Genomic DNA, 20,828 nt, shown 5'->3' with positions numbered 1-20,828 from the left:
TTATTAGTGCTGACATCTCTAACCAAGAAGACTTAGCCATATTTTAAGCTAAGTATTTATCTTTATAAGAGAATATCTTCATAATATAAGAAAAGAATAAATAGAAATATAAATAGCAGAAAGCTCTATGAAATAATAAATAATAAATGACCCGATGACAAGCAGATACATAAAGCTCAGGACAATGAGAAGTTTGAGTCCTGAGTGGTGCCACTGAGGGTCGGGTTAAAAAATTATAAAAACTATATACAAGGTGGCTTCATAGCCTTAAGTAAGTTTATATTTTGGCTATATTTATAAATTGAACATCTCCCTTGAGAAACATACAGTGAAATAGGGACTAAAACTATGCCAGGGTACACCTGGCGGGGCCTCCGCGTGTGCGGATCACCGGATTTGATGGACCCAGGATCTGATCCGGAGATGGCAATTCTTATATTCTTATGTCATACAGGACATTTGCCATGTAATCCACCCCCAAGATCAGAAATACAAAATTCTAGACCCAATAGTGTCCAGATCATGGCAGAGATTAGCATGACACACTCTGGCCACAAAGGAAGAGGCCGCCGCTGCCTTCAGCCAGGCAGTTGCCATGTCAAAGAAGCACTCGAAGATAAAATCCACTCTATGGTCTTGAAAATCCTTCAGCACTCCCACCCAATCGCTGTGGAGAGAAGTGCGTTTAGTAACCTGTGCCATCAAGGAGTCAACATTCGGGGACACAAAACGCTGGTTGAAGGCATCTGCTCTGGCACATTTCAAGGGGCCCTCAGGCACCTCCCAAATGTCTGTAAGCATCTCTGAATGATCAGGAAAAGAAGTCGACTGCGGTCTCTCATTACTCATAAGTGAGCATTCCATGGTGACTGGCGGACTAACCTCCAGCTTCAACACCTGGAGGGACTCAGGAATCAAATCAACCAGATGTGTGGGTTTAAAAAAATCTCTGCACCATGGTATCCTCACCCAGATCCAGGAGTCCACCCGGATCCTGATCTTGGAGATCTAAAAGAGCTGCAACATCCCCCATGATGGTAGTGCCAGCCTACATGATTAACAACATGATCAGGGCATCCTAGTTGACCACAGCAACTGCCGGCGCACTAACCTGGGCCACCCAGAGGAGCCAGGCACAATTTCTGGGAAGAGAGGCCCCCAGCTGGCATGGACACTTATGGGGGGGACAGCTGGCATAATTTTCTTTGCCAAATAAGCCTAATACATTGTTAATAAATTCAGGGGAAAACCCATCATTCAGGGTAGAAGCCACCTTCTGCATACCCTTCTTAAGAACTCTTGGAGGACTTATGAGCTTTGGCTGCCGAATCAAAGCTGTGCTTTGCAGGAATAGCAACTGAAATGTCCTGGGGGTCCGCTTTTGACTTTTTAGAGTGCCCCGGCCAGAAACAGAGGCAGGACCCTCTTCAGAGGTCAAGGATACCTGGGCCAATGAAATTTTTCCCCCTTCCCGCAGCGCATGTGGAAACTGCCACTCACCAGAGAGCCATCCACTACAAATATTTATTTATTTATTTCTAAAATTTATAGATCTCCTAAGCATAAATCCACAAAATCCTGCCCTGGGGAGTTCATCTGAATGTTTTTCTTGCAAAAACAAAACTTGTAGAGGCTAAAAATAACTTTAAATTTAAAATCGGGAAAATCCAAGATGGCTGCCATGTGTGTTATTTTTAAAGAAAACAACCTGGGAAAACCACAGAAACCTCTAAAACACAGTGATTTTGGGATTTTTAGATGGGGGGCTAGGGCACACTCCCAAATCTCTGAAAACTCACTTTTAAAGACCCCCCAAAATTATTGATTCAGTTTGTCAGCCCCATACTCTCTGTGCCATGTGAAGCTGTGTATTGCTGCAATGGAAGCTGAAACAGCTTACAGGGAGCTCCTCTACAAGCATGCAAACTGGACTGCTGGTCTTCTGACTGCTCCCTCCTCCCTCCGGCTTGACTCCCACAACCGAGGACCTCTGCCATACTCGGACACACTGTGCATGAGATCTGGCAGAGGAATGCAGTTGGACCCGATCCTAGAACACCTCCACCGAGCCATGCAGCCTGTGCTCAAGCCTACTAGCGAATGAACCTGGGGTGAGCCAGCTCCCAAGGGAATGGTCTCTGAGCCCCGACAAAAGTGTAGGCTGTCCAGAGGGTGCACTAATAGGCAGCCAACTCCCTGGAAACAGGCTTTACTCAAAGCCTGCAATCTCCTGCAGCTAGAGTTGTCCTTGTGCAGCACAAAGGCGGAATGTGTAAACAAAAAGACTGAATTTAAAGAAAAATAAATACGAACAGAAAAGACAAGCTTCTACAGTCTGGCTTGTAGGAAAGAAACTAGTTTCCTGGGGGCAATGCTGAGGTGGGAGGGGCTCAAAGCATCGTATAATTGAGCTTCCTACATACTGTCTGGTGACCATAGAATAACCCAGTAGTCCAGGGACAGAGCGGTATTGTACAAGAAGGGCATCTTTTGATTGCATGCTTAAAAATTTTAATCATGCAAATAATTCTGATTAATTTAATCTTTCTGCAGCCCTAGTCAAATAAAAAATCCATATATATTTTAAAAGCCACAAATGCACAAGTTACTAAAAAAAGCCTAGATGTAGTTAATACAATAGAAAATGTGTTTACCTGAACGTAGAAATTTGCAAAGAGAATTATTAAAGACACCATGTAGCAGTTCTGGAAATACAGCCAGCCTTTAGGGAACCCACAGGGCCATACTAAAGCACAGCTAGTCTGAGTCATTGTCAACACAAACTGAGTCTGAAAATTAAAGGAGCACAATTAAAAGGAATAAATATTTTCATAAGTACTGTAATGTAAAAACAGTAGGCATGGGTTAATTTGTTTATTCAGTGTTAGACTAGGTCAAAATGCTTTTAAGTTACACAGCATGAACCTACAATGTGGTAAATAAAATATGAAAAAATACAAGAGAATCTTCCTTTAGGTCCTTTTTTTTTTTAAACTAGAAAGATTTCTCCTTTCAGCACACACAGAATGGTCAAACTATGCATATAATCTCAAGAGCAAACTGCACAGCATCTGCTGATGAAGCCAAACCCCCAAAGGGTTTTGGGAACAAACATTTTTCACAGCTATTCTCACCTCCACCCCCATGAAATACCTAGGGACAAGCATTGCCTATAAACAAAAATAAAGTCAACGTTGAGTCAACTGCACAATAAAATGAAAAAAACAAAAAAACTCTTCTGCCAACAGTGCTTATAAAAACAGCTACAGACCAAAACAGAACACATCTTAAGAACCAGTCAACATTTTTAGGAGTGGGAAGGGTGAACTAAATTAATACCCCTCCCCTGCCTTGTTAGCATATGTTTTGAGGAGGGAGGAATGGATTTGTCTCCCTCTAGCCACATTATCCCACTTTTCTTCTGTAGTCCACTTTGAACAGGGGCAGGAGGCATCTTGGTGATAATGTTCAGGTTTCTTCCAGCCTCACCCATGGAGAAATGGAAATACTGAAAGTTAACTAGAAAAATCTGTATGATAAAAAAAGGAGAAATATTTAACCCCTTTGCTAATTTCCCTTTCTTTGAGTACCACTAGACCAATCCAGACTAGTGGGCTGTGCCCTGCAATCGGTTCATAGACAAAACCGCGGAAGACAAAGGCGCACGCGCTGACAACTGAGCGCAAGATGGAGGCGCGCACCGAAGAAAATGACAGTTTTTAGGGGCTCCGACGAGGGGTTCTGTTAAGGAGCCCCCCCACTTTACTTAATACAGATCACGGCGGCGTTGTGGATGGTTTAGGGGGTTGTAACCCCCCTCATTATACTGTAAACTTAACTTTTTCCCTGTTTTTAGGGAAAAAGTGAAGTTTTCAGTAAAATGTGGGGGGTTACAACCCCCCACAACGCGGCATGATCTGTGTAAAGTAAAGTGGGGGGTTCCCCCCAACACACCCTCGTCGGAGCCCCTAGAAACAGTTATTTTCTTCGGCGCGCACCTCCACACTGCACTCAGTTGTTGGCGCGCACCTTTGTCTTCCGCGGTTTTGACCTGACACCCCTGCAATCAGCAGATAGAGACAAAACACACTGATTTTCAGTGAGATCTTTACGGCTAATGACTGATGCAATCCACTATGTGCTTCCTGAAGCTGATGACTAAGAAACCCCTGCAACCAAGTCAGGAAAAAGACTAAAATTAAATATTGAAGAGGTGCCAGTCCCTGGCTCCAGGAGAAAATCACATTTGTAACATTTCTACAAGCCCTACCTGCAAGACTTACCTGCAAGACAAACAAATCAGGCATCAGGAAGGATATGGAATGGTGTAGCAGGACTCAAATAAAGAAGATAACCAGGTAAGAACAATCTCTACTTTATTTTCCTTGCAAGACCAGTTCAGACTAGAGAGTTGCTCGGGAACAGAAATCCCACCCGTCCCCGCTAAAATCCCCTCCGTCCCTGCCTGTCCCTGCGAGGAATCCCCTCCGTCCCCCCATAAAAGTTGCCTGTCCCCATAAAAAGCAGCAATTACTTCAGAAAGTTTTGATTTTTTTAGTCTTAGTTTATTTAAACCAACAATAAAATAAAACAATTTTTTTAACACCCCCTCCTCTCTATAAAAATTTGTTTTTAGTAATAATCCATGGGTCACACAGCAAGGGTGCACCTAGGAAAAGGGAGCATCATAAACACTATAGTGAGCAATAGAACATCAATATACCCATTGTTAAACTGAAGCTAGATTAATACAGATCGATCCTGCACAGTCAATGCTAAAAGAAAAAGTCCTTTTCATACATACAGAACACAACTTCCCTACCCCTCACACTGGCCTACTTGCTTCCTTGTCACCATCATCACACTCTCCCTACCCCTGATCTTGGCAGGCCTGCCTGGCTGTCACCATCATCTCTGTACCCCTTATGCCTGTTCCTGTCACCAGATTCTCTCCCTTCTCCTTCACCCCATCCAGCCTACCACTTCACTTTCCCTACCTCTCTCTCTGCCCAAAGTGGAAGGCTATCACCTTGGCTGGCCTGTCCGCTACCTAATTCTCTAGCCACCTGTCATCCCATGCTCCATGTCATCATTGCCTCATTTTCCCTAACCGTCATGATGGTTGTCACCTGTCCCTTTTGCTAGTTTTCATATTAGCCATACTGCCTGCTTGTCTCTGCTATCTTGTGCACCCCCTCCTCCCTGTCACCTCACTCTCTCCCTTCATGCCTAGCTCTCTCTTTCTTCTCCTCACCCTGGCAAGCCTGTCACTTCCCTCTCCCTTCCCCCTAGCTATCCCCCAAAACCCCAAGCCCACTCCTGCCTAACCTGTGGGCCAAATTGACTCTCCTCTCTTTCCTCCTCCACCTGTCACATTCATGCCAAGTCCCAGCACCTGCCAAGTCTTTCTCCCTCCCACACTAACCTGACTTCAGCAGCTCCAGCAAGCTCCTGCCAAGTGGTTTGGCAGGGGGAGTAGGCCCTCTCCCAGCCAGCCACCCCAGTGCCCAGGAGCTGCAGCCACCTTCACCATGGCAACGGGGAGCCATGGAGGGGGAGGGGCAGGGTTGTGGCCTGCCACCCCCCCCCCCCGTGGGGATAGGGCAGAACACAGCTGGGAGCCAGAGAGCCATCCCGCTCCTCATTCGAGCGATTACACAAAGCAACGCCTTAGACGCGAACGAAAAGTGAAGCACTGCATCTTCCTAGAAGCAGCAACTCAGCCGCCGGCTCTCCCTCCTGTCTGAAGCTCAGCACGTAGGCAGTAAAGCTCAGTACAGGCACACATTGGCCCGTTGTGCTGCAGCTGAACCAATTGCAAACAACCTTAGAACTCTGAGGTCGTTTGTAATTGGCCCATTGTGCTGCAGCTGAATCATGCCTGTGCTGAGCTTACTGCCTACGTGCTGAGCTCCATGCCTATGTGAAAGACTGTTGCTGCTGATTCGTCGGGAGCTCAGCGTGGTGCTGGCCTGGAAATTAGGTAGGGCTTGGGATAGGAACCCCAGTTCCATCCCTGTGTGAGTCCCGTGGGCCTGGGAGGGGTCCCCCATGGGAGTCCCATTAACCTTGGGGGGGGGGATCCCCATGATCCCGTGCAGACCTAAGCTCTATCCTAGGTAGGAAGGCAACACTCCCCCGCCTTCCCCCCCAAGGGTCACCTATCCAAAATAGCTATCTTTCACTTGTTTCCCAAAACATTACAAAGTAGATGCACACGTGCAAGGTAAAGCAAGTAACCACCCAACAAATTTCCAGTGGAATATCACCTGATTTTCTGCAAAAATGTCAAGTGTGCCAGCAATTTCTTGTTGTAACAGGTAAGTAGACCTAATGGCTTCCATAATCCAACAAATAAGCAACACCTTAGATGCCACCAACCCCTTACAAAGGCTGCTATACAACACAAACAGATGAGCAGACTTCCAAAAGAACTAAAAAAATCAAGGAAGAACCACTACGGCAACAAAATCTCCAGATCCAACAACCAAAGTAACACTTTGTTCAACATTTGGCGTTCCCTATCCACTAAACATGATTCCTCCTCATTCCCCTCTTCTCCATCTGCTAACGATCTAGCAAAATTCTTCAATCAGAAAGTGACTACCTTACGATGCTCCTTCCCCCCTACACCCGCCTACAACTCTCTGGTGCTCACTACCTCCAACCCTAATCTAACTGAGACCAACCACATCCCAGCCGATAGATTCTGGACCGCCTTCGAGCTCGTTTCTGATTCCCAAGTCTCTAAACTCTGCCTCAAGTTAAAATCCTGCGCCTGTATTTTGGATCCTTTCCCCTCCTACTTATATGAGTTCATTCCAGCACAGGCCATCTCATCTCTCACCAAACTTCTAAATTCCGCCCTGCTCTCAGGCCTATTTACTACAGAAATGGGACACATTTCCCTGTCCCCTCTTTTGAAAAAAGCTGATCTGGACCCCTCCACTCCTTCCAGCTATCGCCCAATAGCTAACATCCCTCTCCTGACCAAAATGCTGGAGTCCATCATAGCCACCCAACTCTCATCCTATCTTGAGAGATTCTCCATTCTCCTACCCTACCAACATGGATTCAGACCCAACTACAGCACTGAATCCCTCTTAGCCTCTTTAATTTCAAAAGTCCAACAACTGCACTCACGCAATAAGTTTGCTGTTCTTCTCCAATTCGACCTCTCTGCAGCTTTCGACATTGTCCACCATGACATACTAATCCTCCAACTTTCTGAAATTGGCATAAGTTCCACAGTCTTAGACTGGTTCTCAAAATTCTTACGTTCCCGCTCCTACCTCGTTAGCACGAATGGTACCTCATCCTCCCCTTGGAAACCGATCTGCGGAGTCCCTCAGGGTTCACCTCTATCCCCGATTCTTTTCAATGTTTATATGTCCTCCCTGAAACTCCTCCAACTATCCACCTCTGAAACACTTTACACCTACGCCGATGACATCCTTATACTTCTAGAGACCGACTCTAACCTCACCAACCTCTCTGACAACATCTCATCTTGTATAACAAATCTCCAATCCTGGGCCCTCACCGTTCAAATGAAGCTAAATGAGACCAAAACAAAACTTCTTTGGCTCGGCCCGAAACTGGATCAGCTACCCTCCCACATCCCACTTCCCTCTGGCACCAACCTGCAGCTTGAGCACTCTAGCAAAGTTCTGGGAATCATCATCGACTCTACACTGTCCTTTAACGACCACATCAACTCCCTAGTAAAAAAATGCTTTTTCAATCTTCATATGCTAAGAAAAGTCAGATCCTGCTTCCACCAACAACATTTCGCTGTCCTTGTCCAATCCATCACCTTATCCAGACTTGATTACTGCAACTCCATCTACCTAAGCCTAACAAAGAAAAATCTCCTCAGAATCCAACGGATTCAAAATACCGCGGCTAAACTAATCTTCACAAAAGGCAAATTCGACCATGTCTCCCCGCTTCTGTCTAAGCTTCACTGGCTCCCAGTCACCCTCAGGGTTCGCTACAAATGCGCCTGTCTCACCTTCAAATCTCTTCACGGCATCCTTCCTCCCCTCTTTCCACTATCCTGGCTCTCGAGTACCCACCCCACCAGATCCACTCAGAAATTTAAACTATCCTTCCCATCTCTAAATGGCATTTCCCACACAGGAAAACTTGGAACATCCCTCCTCTTCAGGATCACCGAGCTGTGGAACAGCTTCTCTGCCCACCTTCGGAGTTCGACCTCCCTCCAACACTTCAGAAAACATCTGAAAACCTGGCTTTTCTCCAAAATGTAACCACCCCCCCCCACCTCCATTATTCAAAGCCCCCTCTTTCCTTCCTGTTTAGCAGCCCTTCTTCCTTCCACTGTAGTTCCTTTCTCTGTTTTAATTCCTGTAAACCGTGTCGAGCTCCACTTCCGTGGAGATGACGCGGTATATAAACTTAAGGTTTAGTTTAGTTTAAATAGTTCCTTCCAGGTAATGATAGCACAGTTACTTACTGTAACAGGTGTTATCCAGGGACAGCAGGCAGATATTCTCATATGTGGGTGACATCATCCACGCATCCCCGGTAAGGACAGCTTCAAAAGTGCACCAGCACTTTAAGAACTTTAGAAAGTTTGCGACTGACTATACCGCGCATGTGCAAGTGCCTTCCCACTCAACGTAGGCGCGCTGCTCCTCAGTTCAATACGCCAGCTAAGAAACCAACCATGGGAGATATGAGAAAAACAACTTTCCAAGTAAGATACTTGAGATGAGCCTTAGACATTGGTTCAAATGGAGGCTTCATTAATTTGGCAAGAACTACATTGAGATCCCAAGCCACTGGAGGTGGTTTGACACTGAAAAGTCCTTTCATGAATCTGGAGATCAGAGGATGAGCAGTGAGAGGTTTACCATCCACTGGTTGTTGAAAGGCAGTGGATAGCACTGAGATGGACTCTAATAGATGTAGATTTGAGTCCGGAGCCAGACAAATGAAAGAGAGAATCCAAAATTAAGGATTTTGGCTCCTGGTGATGAAGAAGACACCAAGCAGAAAAACGTGTCCACTTTTGCTGATAACACTGCTGAGTGGCTGGTTTTCCTGAATCTTGTAAGATAAGTCTGACAGGCTGAGAGAGGTGAAGATCAGCAGAACTCAGCCCGAGAGATATCAAGCTGTCAAGTGTAAAGACTGGAAGTTGGGATGTAGAAGAGAACCATGACTCTGCGTAAGAAGAGATGGAAAGATCGGCAGAGGCATTGCCTCCTTGATACTGAGTTGAAGTAGAACCATGGTTGCCCTATTACTTGGTGCCAAGTAATTTTCTGGAATGCTATATTTCCAAAATTCTCTAATTCTTCCACTGATTTGACTACATTTGGGTCCCAGAGTAAACTATCATTAAGTCTTCAATAATGGGTGCCCAACCTCTGGAGCCCCATACATAGATCCAGCTACACCAGAGTGTTGTCGACCAGGTAATTGCCCCTCTCTCTGTCCTTGTGATCTTGCCTCCTCAATAACACTTACTCACACCATATTGCAGAGTTAAGAACACAAGAATAGACTTACTGTGTCAGACCAATGGTCCATCAAGCAGGAACCTATCAAGCAGGAAAAATGAATATATGGTGGAATACTTTGTTACCACAAACCCAGTTGTACTATTATTTTAGAAAGTTATTGAAAACTTATTTATTTGATAAATTTGTCACTGGATAGCAACTGTGAAATGTAAATTGATTGAAATGATTTGTAATTCGAATATTACTACTATACTATATAACATGTAATGATCACTGTTTTGTAACAGTCCTCTTGATGTAAACCGCCCAGAACTAATATGGTGTGGGGGTATATAAAAATAAAAATTATTATTATTATCAAACCCAGTAGCCTGTTCTCACGGTGGCCAATCCAAGTCCCTAGCACCTGGCCAAAACCTCAGGAGTAGCAACATTCCATGCTATTGATCCAGGTCAAGCAGTGGCTTCCCCCATATCTTTCGCAATAACAGACTATGGACTGTTCCTCCAGGAAATTGTCTAAACCTCTTAAAACCAGCGAAAGTGGGAGTGATGCATACTGCACCCCTTCCCCTCCCTTAACAGTCCTCCTCCCTCTTATGACTTTATGTGATGTCACCATAAGAACATAAGCAATGCCTCTGCTGGGTCAGACCTGAGGTCCATCATGCCCAGCAGTCCGCTCACGCGGCGGCCCAACAGGTCCAGGACCTGTGCAGTAATCCTCTATTTATACCCCTCAATCCCCTTTTCCAGCAGGAAATTGTCCAATCCTTTCTTAAACCCCTGTACTGTACTCTGCCCTATTACTCCCTCTGGAAGCGCATTCCAGGTGTCCACCACTCGTTGGGTAAAGAAGAACTTCCTAGCATTCGTTTTAAATCTGTCCCCTTTCAACTTTTCCAAGTGTCCTCTTGTTCTTTTATTTTTCGAAAGTTTGAAGAATCTGTCCTTCTCTACTCTCTCTATGCCCTTCATGATCTTATAAGTCTCTATCATATCCCCTCTAAGTCTCCTCTTCTCCAGGGAAAAGAGACCCAGTTTCTCCAATCTCTCAGCGTATGAGAGGTTTTCCATCCCTTTTATCAAGCGTGTCGCTCTCCTCTGAACCCTCTCGAGTAACGCCATATCCTTCCTAAGGTACGGAGACCAATATTGGACGCAGTATTCCAGATGCGGGCGCACCATCGCCCGATACAATGGCAGGATAACTTCTTTTGTCCTTGTTGTAATACCCTTCTTGATTATGCCTAGCATTCTATTTGCTTTCTTAGCGGCTGTTGCGCACTGTGCCGTCGGCTTCATTGTCATGTCCACCATTACCCCCAAGTCCCTTTCTTGGTTGCTCTCATTCAATAATATCCCTCCCATCGTATAGTTGTACCTCGGGTTTCTGTTTCCAACATGCAATACTTTACATTTCTCAACGTTGAACCTGTGTGTCTTTCAGCTCTTTTCCCCACAACCCTCACAGTATTTCACATCCACCTCTCATTCATTCACAATACAAACAACCCTTACAATACTTTCATCCACACTCAAAGAATCAACTTCATCCAAGAATAGTCCTTTAAATAGTCCTATATACAAAGATCTCATTAAAAAATCCAGAACTTTCCTCAGCAGAAAACTCAGTTGTCGGTGTTTCTCTGGGTTGCTCTGACTGCTAATGGAACAAAATGATGAATATTTTGATCTTTCTTTTGCCTCTATAACACTGCTTGCCACTAGTAGCTTACTAATTTCTATGAAGCTATACTCTGAGCTAGGAGAGATAATGGTTACAGGGAAGCTAGGAGAGAGAAGCAGATAATGGTTACTGGGGATGGGCAGAATAGATGGGCCATTTGGCCTTTATCAGCCGTCATGTTTCTATATGCACACCAGAGGCATCTAGACCTTCCTTCTGGAGTAGCAACCAAGCCTCCAAAACCGTATCCACACTTAATAATAATAATAATGATAATAACTTTATTTTTTCTATACCGCCATAATCTTGCGACTTCTAGGCAGTTTACAGTGAAAGAGAGCTGTACAATCAGTGAATTACAAGGTGAGAACAGGTAGGAAGTCACTGAGTAATCAGTGTTTACAGGTTACAAATAGGTTACAGTATAGTCTTAAGCATTTTACATCAAAGGGGCTGGATGGTCAGCGAATTATAGAATACAGGTAGTGAGAAAGACACTGAATAGTCAAGAGAAGAACAGAATACATTTGTGAAGAGTGTAGTATCAATGTAAAGAGAAAGGTTTTAGGATGGGGGACGTTGTCTGGCTGGGAAATAAATCTATTGAACAGAGCGGTCTTTTATTTCTTTCCAAAAGGCGCCATAGGTCTGCCTGGTTTTGTCGGTGAAGTTGCCTAGCCAGGTTTGCTGTCTGGCAGCTTGAAACTTAAAAGTTCTATCCAGAAAGATTCTGTATTTGCAACCTATGATCTTCGAGTAGGCAAAGAGGTTGTAATTTCTGGTTGTCCTTGTGGGGGTGAAAAGTTCGAAGTGAGGTAATAGGTAAATTGGGGCCATTCCCCACACCAGTTTATAGCAAAAACAGAAAAACTTGAATAAAGTCCTTGCCTCAATTGGCAACCAGTGCAGCAGTTTACAGTAGGGGCTAATGTGGTCACTTTTCTTTAGTCCGAATATTAGTGGGACGGTCGTGTTTTGCACTATCCTTAATTTTCTCAAAGTTTTTTTGGGAGTACCCACATAGATGATATTGCAGTAGTCTTAAGGTGGATAGGATCAGTGACTGAACCAGTAGTCTAAAAGATGGAGGGTCGAAATATTTTTTTATGGTTTTTAATTTCCAAAGTGTGTGGAAGCATTTTTTGGTCACCAAGTTTGTGTGTTCGATCAAGCTCAGGTGGGTGTCTAGGGTGACTCCTAGTATTTTTATAGTTTTGGATATTAGATGATCATGACCATTTAAGTGTATTATTGTTGTGTTGATTTTGTCTTTTGGGCTTGCCATGAAGATTTTTGTCTTTTCTGAGTTGAGTTTCAGTTTAAAATGAATAGACCATTGTTCTATTTCGGTTATGATGTGGGAGATTTGGTTTGAGGTGTCATTGATCACTGGGATTAGGATAGAGATGTCATCGGCGTATATATAGTATATTAGGTTTAACTTTTGTAGAAGATGGACTAAGGAAGAAGTATAGATGTTAAATAAGGTGGGAGATAGGGGGGAACCCTGGGGAACTCCCGATGAACTTTTCCAAGAATTAGAATATTTCCCGTCGTAGACCACTTGATACAATCATTTCGTTAAGAAGCCCTGGAACCAGGTCCAAACACTTCCCGAGAGGCCCATTGTGTCTAGGCAGTTCAGCATTATTTCATGATCCACTAAGTCGAATGCCCTGCTGAAGTCCAGTTGTAAGATCAGGGCACTGGTACCTTTACTGAAGAGATCATATAGGTGGTTGAGGATAGATCCTAGGACTGTCTCTGTGCTGAATCCTTTTCTAAACCCAGATTGATGTTAATTGAGGAGGTTGAATATAAGTGATTTACTAGTTCCAGGTTGACCAACCCTTCCTGTAGTTTGGTGAATAAGGGGGTACTCGCTATGGGTCTGTAATTGGACATCAATGCGATTGAGTTCTTCTGATCTTTGGGGATGGGTGTGATCAGTATGCGTCCCGTATCTTCTTGGTAGGATGCACTTGGAAGAGTGGTTGTTGTCCAGTTAAATAGATCCCTTTTGAATTCGGGTATTGCAACTTGCATGATTTTGGAAGGGCATTCATCTAGTAAGCAATTCAATTTGGAATATTTATTGAATAGGGTGAGGAATTGGTTCCAATTGGGGGGTTCAAATTGATCACAGGTCATGTCAACAATGGGCTCCCCTTTCCTGTAGTCTGAATTGGGGTTCAAAATCGTGTGAAGATGTTGGTATTGTAGCTCTTAGGTCCAAGACTTTTTTTCTGAAGTAGGCGGCAAGGCTGTCGACTGATGGTATCATTAGGGCATAGACAGGGGGTGGGTAAGCAGAGTGGGCAGACTTGATGGGTTGTAGCCCTTTTCTGCCATCATCTTCTATGTTTCTATATGTTCTATCTGTTCGTTTTTTAGGACTTGAGTAGTATCTGTTAGTCTGTTTACTAATTTGAACAGTTCTCTGCTATTTGCTTTGACCACTCCAATTTTTTGTGCGTAGTGTTTAGAACATTTTTCTTTTATCAGGGTTTTGTATTTTTTCATATTTTGTTTCCAGTTTCTTTTATCTTCCTCTTTGATTTTAGCCATATTCTTTCTAGTTTTCTGAGTTCCTGTTTGAGAGCTAGTAGTTCAGCATCGAACCATTCTTTTGAATCCCTCTTGTACTTTTTTAAAGTTTGAGCTGGTGCTATTTTGTTTAGTACTTCTATGGTGAACTTTACCCATCTGGTAAGGAAATCTTGTTTTTCCTCCGAATTGTGACATGATTTGTAGTGTGTCCAGAATTCTGGTGGATCTATGGTGCTTCTGCTGGTGATTGTTGTTTTCTGTCTGGCATAGCTTATGTGTTTTGCGAAGGAGTGTTTATTTTGCCAGCTTAACTCAAAATTGCAAATATAATGGTCTGACCATATGCATTTCTCCCAGGCTCCTGTGTATTGGATTTTAGGTTTGGGGATATCTTTGTGTGAAAAGGTGACTATATCCAATTGGTGTCTCTTTTCATGTGTTTCCTCTTTGTTTGGTATGATGAAGCCAAGGGTAGTTAGGAATGTATCGATTTCAATTACTTCCGGTTTTTCCTCTTGTTCCAGGTGAATGTTTATGTCACCGAGCATATTGTATGGACCTCTTATGGTGTTAGCCGAAAGGAATTCGAAGAATTCTTCTTTGGTGCTTGGCCATTTTTGGGGGGGGATGTAGAATAGTGTTACAGTTAGAGGTTCTTCCAGTTCGGTGTGGGTGATCTTGCAAGTTAGGATTTCCAATTCTTCTGTAATTTTTAAATCTATTCTACTAAGATTGAAGAATGTTTTTGCGATTATTGCTAGACCTCCTCCTTTTTTCCAGCTTCTGCATTTCCTTTATTATGACATCTGTTTCTGAGACCATCCATGTTTCAGTTGGAAATAGGATTCTTTTGTTCTATCCAGTCTATGTATAACTTGTGCCTTGTTTCTTACGGACCGGGTGTTCAGGTAGTATCCTTTCAGGTTCCTATATTGTGTTGATATAGGGGTTTCGGTATATTTTAACTTTTTTAGGTTACTTCTGTTCTTGGTCTTATGTCTGTGCACTTTGGAGGTTTTGTGAATGGTGTTTACTATGGGGATTTGTGATGGGCCGTGTTCGGAGCAGTTGTAAAGGTATTGGGGTGAGCCTATTGGTTTGGTCATCTTGTTTGGCCTGTGCCAGGAGATATGGACTGGTATTGGTTCGGGGGGCCTATCATTGTTACATCGGCATCTGTGGCTGATCAAGTAGACTATGCACAGAATTATTTGTAGATTGATTGCGGTCTTCATTTTAGCTGAGATCGCAGAAGATTGTATGATAAGAGTGAGGTGTTTTGGATATTAATCAGGTAGATTGTACGATAAAGTGAGGCATTTATGAAAAACAGGTGTAGAGTGGTTGGAGAGTGGTTGTGCGAGCTGTAATAGGTTAGACATGCGGTTGCACATACAGTAGTGGCCGATCATGCAGTAAACATGTTTTTTCATGGAGTAGCAGATTATACAGTGGTAACAGGCTGTTCATGCAGTAATAGGTTGTACATGCGGATTCACGTTATACGTGTAGTGTCAGGCTGTACAGATTATACAAGCGGTTACAGGCTATTGTAGGTTGTACATGCAGATAGGTTGTACATGTGGATACACTTTGTACGTGTAGTGTCAGGCTGTACGTGTTGGCAATACGTACGCGACAGGTAGTATAGGATGTTGTTCATGCCGTTAGAAATGTTGCCTGTGAATGCCTTGAGTACATGCAGAATCTAAATTTTTTTGGCATTAGTCAGTTCAGAAGTAATTAAGTTGTTGATTCGTGCCATGATAGGCTGTATTGTGCTGGCTAGAAGTGCAGACTAAACATGCAGGTTTTAGTTAAAGAATACACTGTTAGGAAGTACTTATCTTTTGTTCTGGGTTTGCTCGCTTCACGTGGACGCTTCCCGCAGACGCTTCGCAAAGGCGTGTGCGCCTTTGTCGGCATGCTGAACGGCTGCGCGCTGTTGGTGCTGTTGCTGCCTATGTGGAGGTCTCCTTCTGGTTCGGGAGAGGAGCGGAGCAGTGCTCCCATGCTCCTCTCCACTTGGGAGCCGTCGATGTCCTCAGCAGCCCACCGGTATCGGTGCAGGGCCGAGGAAAAAAGTTTGCGCGCCGCCGGTGCTGTTACTGGATCCATGAATTGTAATTAACAAGTAAAATGGAAACAGTAATTTATTTTGAATGTCTTGAATTTTGAAGGCCAACACCTCCTTAAACTCCTGGTACTTTTGCAAAGTTATGGTTGATATGTCCTGGAATATTTCCACTTTATGATTTTGACAAATTACTGGCCTTTTTTCCTTAGCTTTTCTCAACAAAATCTCCTTGTCTTTAAAGATATGAAGGCAAGTCACTATATATCCTTTGGCAGATCACCTTTCTTCAGCTCCAACGCCCTGTGTACCCTATCCATCTTGATGCTGCTAGATTTCTCCAGCCACCATTTCTTCAAAATTGGTCACCACAATATGCTCTGCACAATATTTTCTGGGGTCACATGGGGACCCAGGATGTTCTTGTGGTTGGTGTGTTCTCAGAGCGCGGTCTTGAACTATCTGTCACTCATTGTTTCTTTCCTCCTGAACTGAGGAGCCTGAGGTGTTTCTTAGCCCCACACTCTCATTGGCTATTGTATCTGTTCTTTTTGATACACTCTAGGTGGGGGGCTGTGGGCTCCTCATTCTTTTTGTTATTATTACTGTTTGCGCATACTATGGTTTTTATATCATTACTATTGTGTTCTCTGCTGGTGATGATGATTGTATTGTTTTGCACTGTTCACAGCCGCTTTTGTTTGCCTTTGTATTCTTTGTATGCCCTGTGTTACTCTGGTTGACCTCAATAAACATGACTTTAAAAAAAAAAAAAAAAAAGTATAATAAAAATTAAAAAGGAAATTAAGAGCTTGTTTTGGTTTTTTTTTTCAATTTCTCAGAACCTAAGGCAGAGTAAACGCAAGTTTCTGCAGTGAACAGGGTAAAAAGAGAATCCAATGATTAGGTCTCAAAGGCATCCTTATACAACCAGCATTTTAACAGTCCTTTAAATTTACTTAGTGATTTTTCTTCCTTAATAAATGATGGTAAGGAGTTCCATATTCTGGGTGCTGTAACTGCAAAGATCGTATCTTGTCTTGTATTTCTTATACTAAGCAATGGAATTACTAGAAGGTTTTTGTCCTCAGATCTCAAACTTCTAGTAGGAATATATGGAATAACATACCTTTCTAGGAATGATGGGGCTTTAGTTGTTAGTATTTTGAATGTTAATAGTGCTATTTTATAGGAGATTCTGCGGACAATTGGAAGCCAATGAGCTTCTTTGATAAGAGGAGTCACATGATCAAATTTTTTCCTATTTGTTATAATTTTAATTGCAGTGTTTTGAACTAGTTGTAGTCGACGGATTTCTTTAAGAGTGACTCCTTTATAGAGCGAGTTGCAGTAATCTAACTTTGAAATGATCAGTGAATGTACAAGCACATTCAATGATGAGTCCAAGAATGGAGCAATTGATCTGATCATTCGTAACCTCTAAAAAACAACATCTCACTACTGCACTAATCTGATTGTGATATGTCAGTTTTTGATTAAGAATAACCCCCAAAACTCTAATCTTAGTGATTTCCTGTAATTGGATATTATTTACATTGATTGGGGCAGTGAGTTTTAGTCCTTCTTTCCAAGGGAAAGTTGGTAGATATGTCTGCGGTGGAATTATTAAAGATAACTTTTGATGATCTATCTGAAAAATAAGACTGAAACCATTTGTTCAAGAGCCTCCTATCAGGAAGCGTGTCAAAGGCTTTGCTGAAATCTAAGTAAATCTAGCATATGTCCTAGATCCAGCTCTCTGGTCACCCAATCAAAATATTCAATCAGGTTTGTTTGACAAGATTTACCTTTAGTAAAGTCATGTTGCCTCAGATCCTGTAACCCATTAGATTCTATGAAGTTCACTTTCTTTTCTTTCAGCAACACTTCCATTATTTTTCCAACAACCAAAGTGAGGCTTACCGGCCTGTAGTTTCCCGCTTCATCCCTGTGACCACTTTTGTGAATAGGGACCATATCCACTCTCCTCCAATCCCCAGAAACCACTCCTGTCTCCAGAGATTTGTTGAACAAGTCTTTAATAGGACCCGCCAGAATCTCTCTGAGCTCCCTCAGTATCCTGGGATGGATCCCGTAAGGTCCCATTACTTCGTTTACCTTCAGTTTTTCAAGTTGTTCATAAACACTTTCCTCCGTGAATGGTGCAGAATCTACTCCATTTGCCCGTGTACCGTATTTTCACGTAGATAACACGCACCCGTGTAAAACGCGCACACGGGTATAGCACGCGGGAAACCGAAATATATGTAAAAAAAAATTTATATACCGTGCACACCTGTATATCGCGCATGCTGCCCCGACTCTCCCGTCGCCGCCCGACTCTCCTCTGGCCACCCCGACTCTCCTTTCCCCCTTGAAGTCCTGTCCCCACCCTGAAAGCCTGATGCCCTCCCGACATCTGATTCACCCCCCCCGCAGGACCGCTCGCACGCACCTGCACCCCCACCCCGAAAGACCGCTCGCACGCACTCCCACCCGCACCCCCACCCTGAAGGACCGCTTGTACCCCCACAGCCTCCCGACCCCCCCCTCATCATGTAGAAGCTCCTACCGGTGTCCTGCTGCTTCCTCTTGGCAGTCCCGGCCCTTCTGTGAGCCCTGTGTCTGATGTCAGAGAAAGGGCGGGACCGCCGGAAGAGGAAGCAGCGCAGACGCAGGGCTCACAGAAGGGCCGGGACTGCCAAGAGGAAGCAGCAGGACACCGGTAGGAGCTTCTACATGATGGGGGAGGGGTCAGGAAGCTGTGGGGGTGCGAGCGGTCCTTTGGGGTGGGGGTGCGGGTGCGTGCGAGCGGTCCTGCGGGGGGGGGGGGGGAATCAGACGTCGGGGGGGGGGGGAACTATGTAAAAAAATATTTGTAAAACGCGCTCGGTTATGCACGGTTTGTAAAAATCGTGTATAACACGCGCATTTTATGCGTGAAAATACGGTAACTTTGCCAGACAATTTCGGTCCTTCCCCAGGATTTTCTTCCGTGAACACAGAGCAGAAGTATTTGTTTAGCACGTTTACTTTTTCCTCATCACTCTACACCAGGGGTGTCAAAGTCCCTCCTCGAGGGCCACAATCTAGTCGGGTTGTCAGGATTTCCCCAATGAATATGTATGAGATCTATTAGCATACAATGAAAGCAGTGCATGCAAATAGATCTCATGCATATTCATTGGGGAAATCCTGAAAACCTGACTGGATTGCGGCCCTCGAGGAGGGACTTTGACACCCCTGCTCTACACATCGGTTCCTAGCATTTTTTAGTTTAGCAATTATATTTTTCATCTTCCTTCTTTCACTGATATATGTGAAAAAAATTTTGCCTCCCTTTTTTACATTTTTAGCCATTTGCTCTAACGCCTGTGTTTTCGCCAGACGTATCTCCCTCTTGACTTCTTTCAGTTTCACTCTGTAGTCCTTTCTGTACTCTTCTTCTTGGGATTTTTTTCTATATTTCAGGAACGCCAACTCTTTTGCTTTTATTTTCTCCGCCACTAGTTTGGAGAACCATGTCGGTTTCCTTTTTCTCTTGTTTTTATTTATTTTCTTCACATAAAGTTCCATAGCCATTTTTATAGCTTGTTTCAGCTTAGACCACTGTTTTTCCACTTCTCTTATATCCTCCCATCCTAACAGCTCTTTCTTCAGGTGCTCTCCCATTTTATTAAAGTCCATACGTTTGAAATCTAGGACTTTTATTATTGTGCAGCCGCCCTCCACTTTAGATGTTATATCAAACCAAATTGTTTGATGATCGCTACTTCCCAGGTGAGCACCCACTTGTACATTAGATATGCTCTCTCCATTTGTGAGGACCAGATCCAATATCGCTTTTTCTCTCGTGGGTTCCGTCACCATTTGTCTGAGAAGAGCCTCTTGAAAGGCATCCACAATCTCCCTACTTCTTTCCGATTCCAGACGGAACTTTCCAGTCCGCATCCGGCAGGTTGAAATCTCCCAACAGCAGCACTTCCTCTTTCTTTCCAAACTTTTGGATATCCATAATTAGATCTTTATCAATTTGCTGCGATTGAGTCGGAAGTCTGTAGACTATACCCATGTAGATAGAAGTTCCATCTTCTCTTTTCAGAGCGATCCATATCGCTTTTTCCTCTCCCCAGGTCCCTTGCATTTCAGTTGCTTGGATAGCGATCTTTACATAGAGAGCTACTTCTTCACCTTTTAGACCATTTCTGTCCTTTCTAAAAAGCTTATATTCCGGTATGTTTGCATCCCATCCATGGGATTCACTGAACCATGTCTCTGTGATAGCAACAATATCCAGGTCTCCCTCTAACATCAGGGCTTGCAGATCATGAACTTTATTGCTTAGACTACGAACATTTGTGGTCATTGCTTTCCAGCTATTTTTCAGCGGTAATCTTTTTTTGTATAGTTTTTTTGTTTCGTTTCACATCCCATTGCAATGCTAAGAAGTGAGTTGCTAATATTGTTTGTGTTGCAATCTTTACTACCACATCTTGTCTTTTGCTGGGGGTGGTCTCTATAATTGTCCTTCATACATACGCCACCCCCACCTTCTAGTTTATATGCCTAGAAACATATTGTCTAAATTTCTCCATAAGGATTCTTTTTCCTGCTGTAGTAATATGTAGCCCATCAGTACAATATAGTTTCTTGTCCTTCCATGTATTCCCCATCCTCCTATGTACCTAAAGCCTTCTTGATGACATCAGGCTTTGAGCCACCTATTGAAGTTTTTAACTCTTTGCTCTCCCTTTCCATATGCTGGCAGTACTCTGGAAAAAGCTAGTCTTTACAAAAGGTTTCAAACCCTCTCCAAGCTCCCGAAAGGTTTTCTGAGCTGCAAGTGTGGAGTTTGTTGGCTAGATCATTTGTTCCCAGATGGATAACATCAGCTTTAGACTTCTTAGTTTCTTCCTTATAGACAGCATTTGTTGGGTACTCCTAGTAGCTGAGGATCCTGGGCTTTCTTCCAAAATTATGTCCTTTCTTCCAAAGATTGTCCCCTCACTTCATGTAATAA

The 20,828-nt window shown here is 43.6% G+C and overlaps 1 protein-coding gene across 7 annotated transcripts in view; it reads right to left on the bottom strand.

Annotated features, from left to right (window-relative positions):
- The window catches only part of ELOVL5 (ELOVL fatty acid elongase 5), a 98,848-nt gene that overhangs the window by 20,355 nt on the left and 57,665 nt on the right, over window positions 1-20,828 (bottom strand). For 6 of the 7 annotated variants that reach the window (XM_033936692.1, XM_033936691.1, XM_033936690.1 and 3 more), the window contains exon 7: window positions 2,655-2,789. In XM_033936692.1, the coding sequence (XP_033792583.1) occupies window positions 2,655-2,789 (135 nt within the window). Of the gene's footprint in view, window positions 1-2,654; window positions 2,790-2,859; window positions 3,530-20,828 lie in introns of those variants that run through there. The other variant, XM_033936694.1, reaches the window with a different exon arrangement.

Source organism: Geotrypetes seraphini, chromosome 3 (genome assembly GCF_902459505.1).
Source record: "Geotrypetes seraphini chromosome 3, aGeoSer1.1, whole genome shotgun sequence".
NCBI lineage: Eukaryota > Metazoa > Chordata > Amphibia > Gymnophiona > Dermophiidae > Geotrypetes > Geotrypetes seraphini.
The sequence above is the reverse complement of the archived record's forward strand: the minus strand, read 5'-3'. Positions and strand labels throughout refer to the sequence as shown.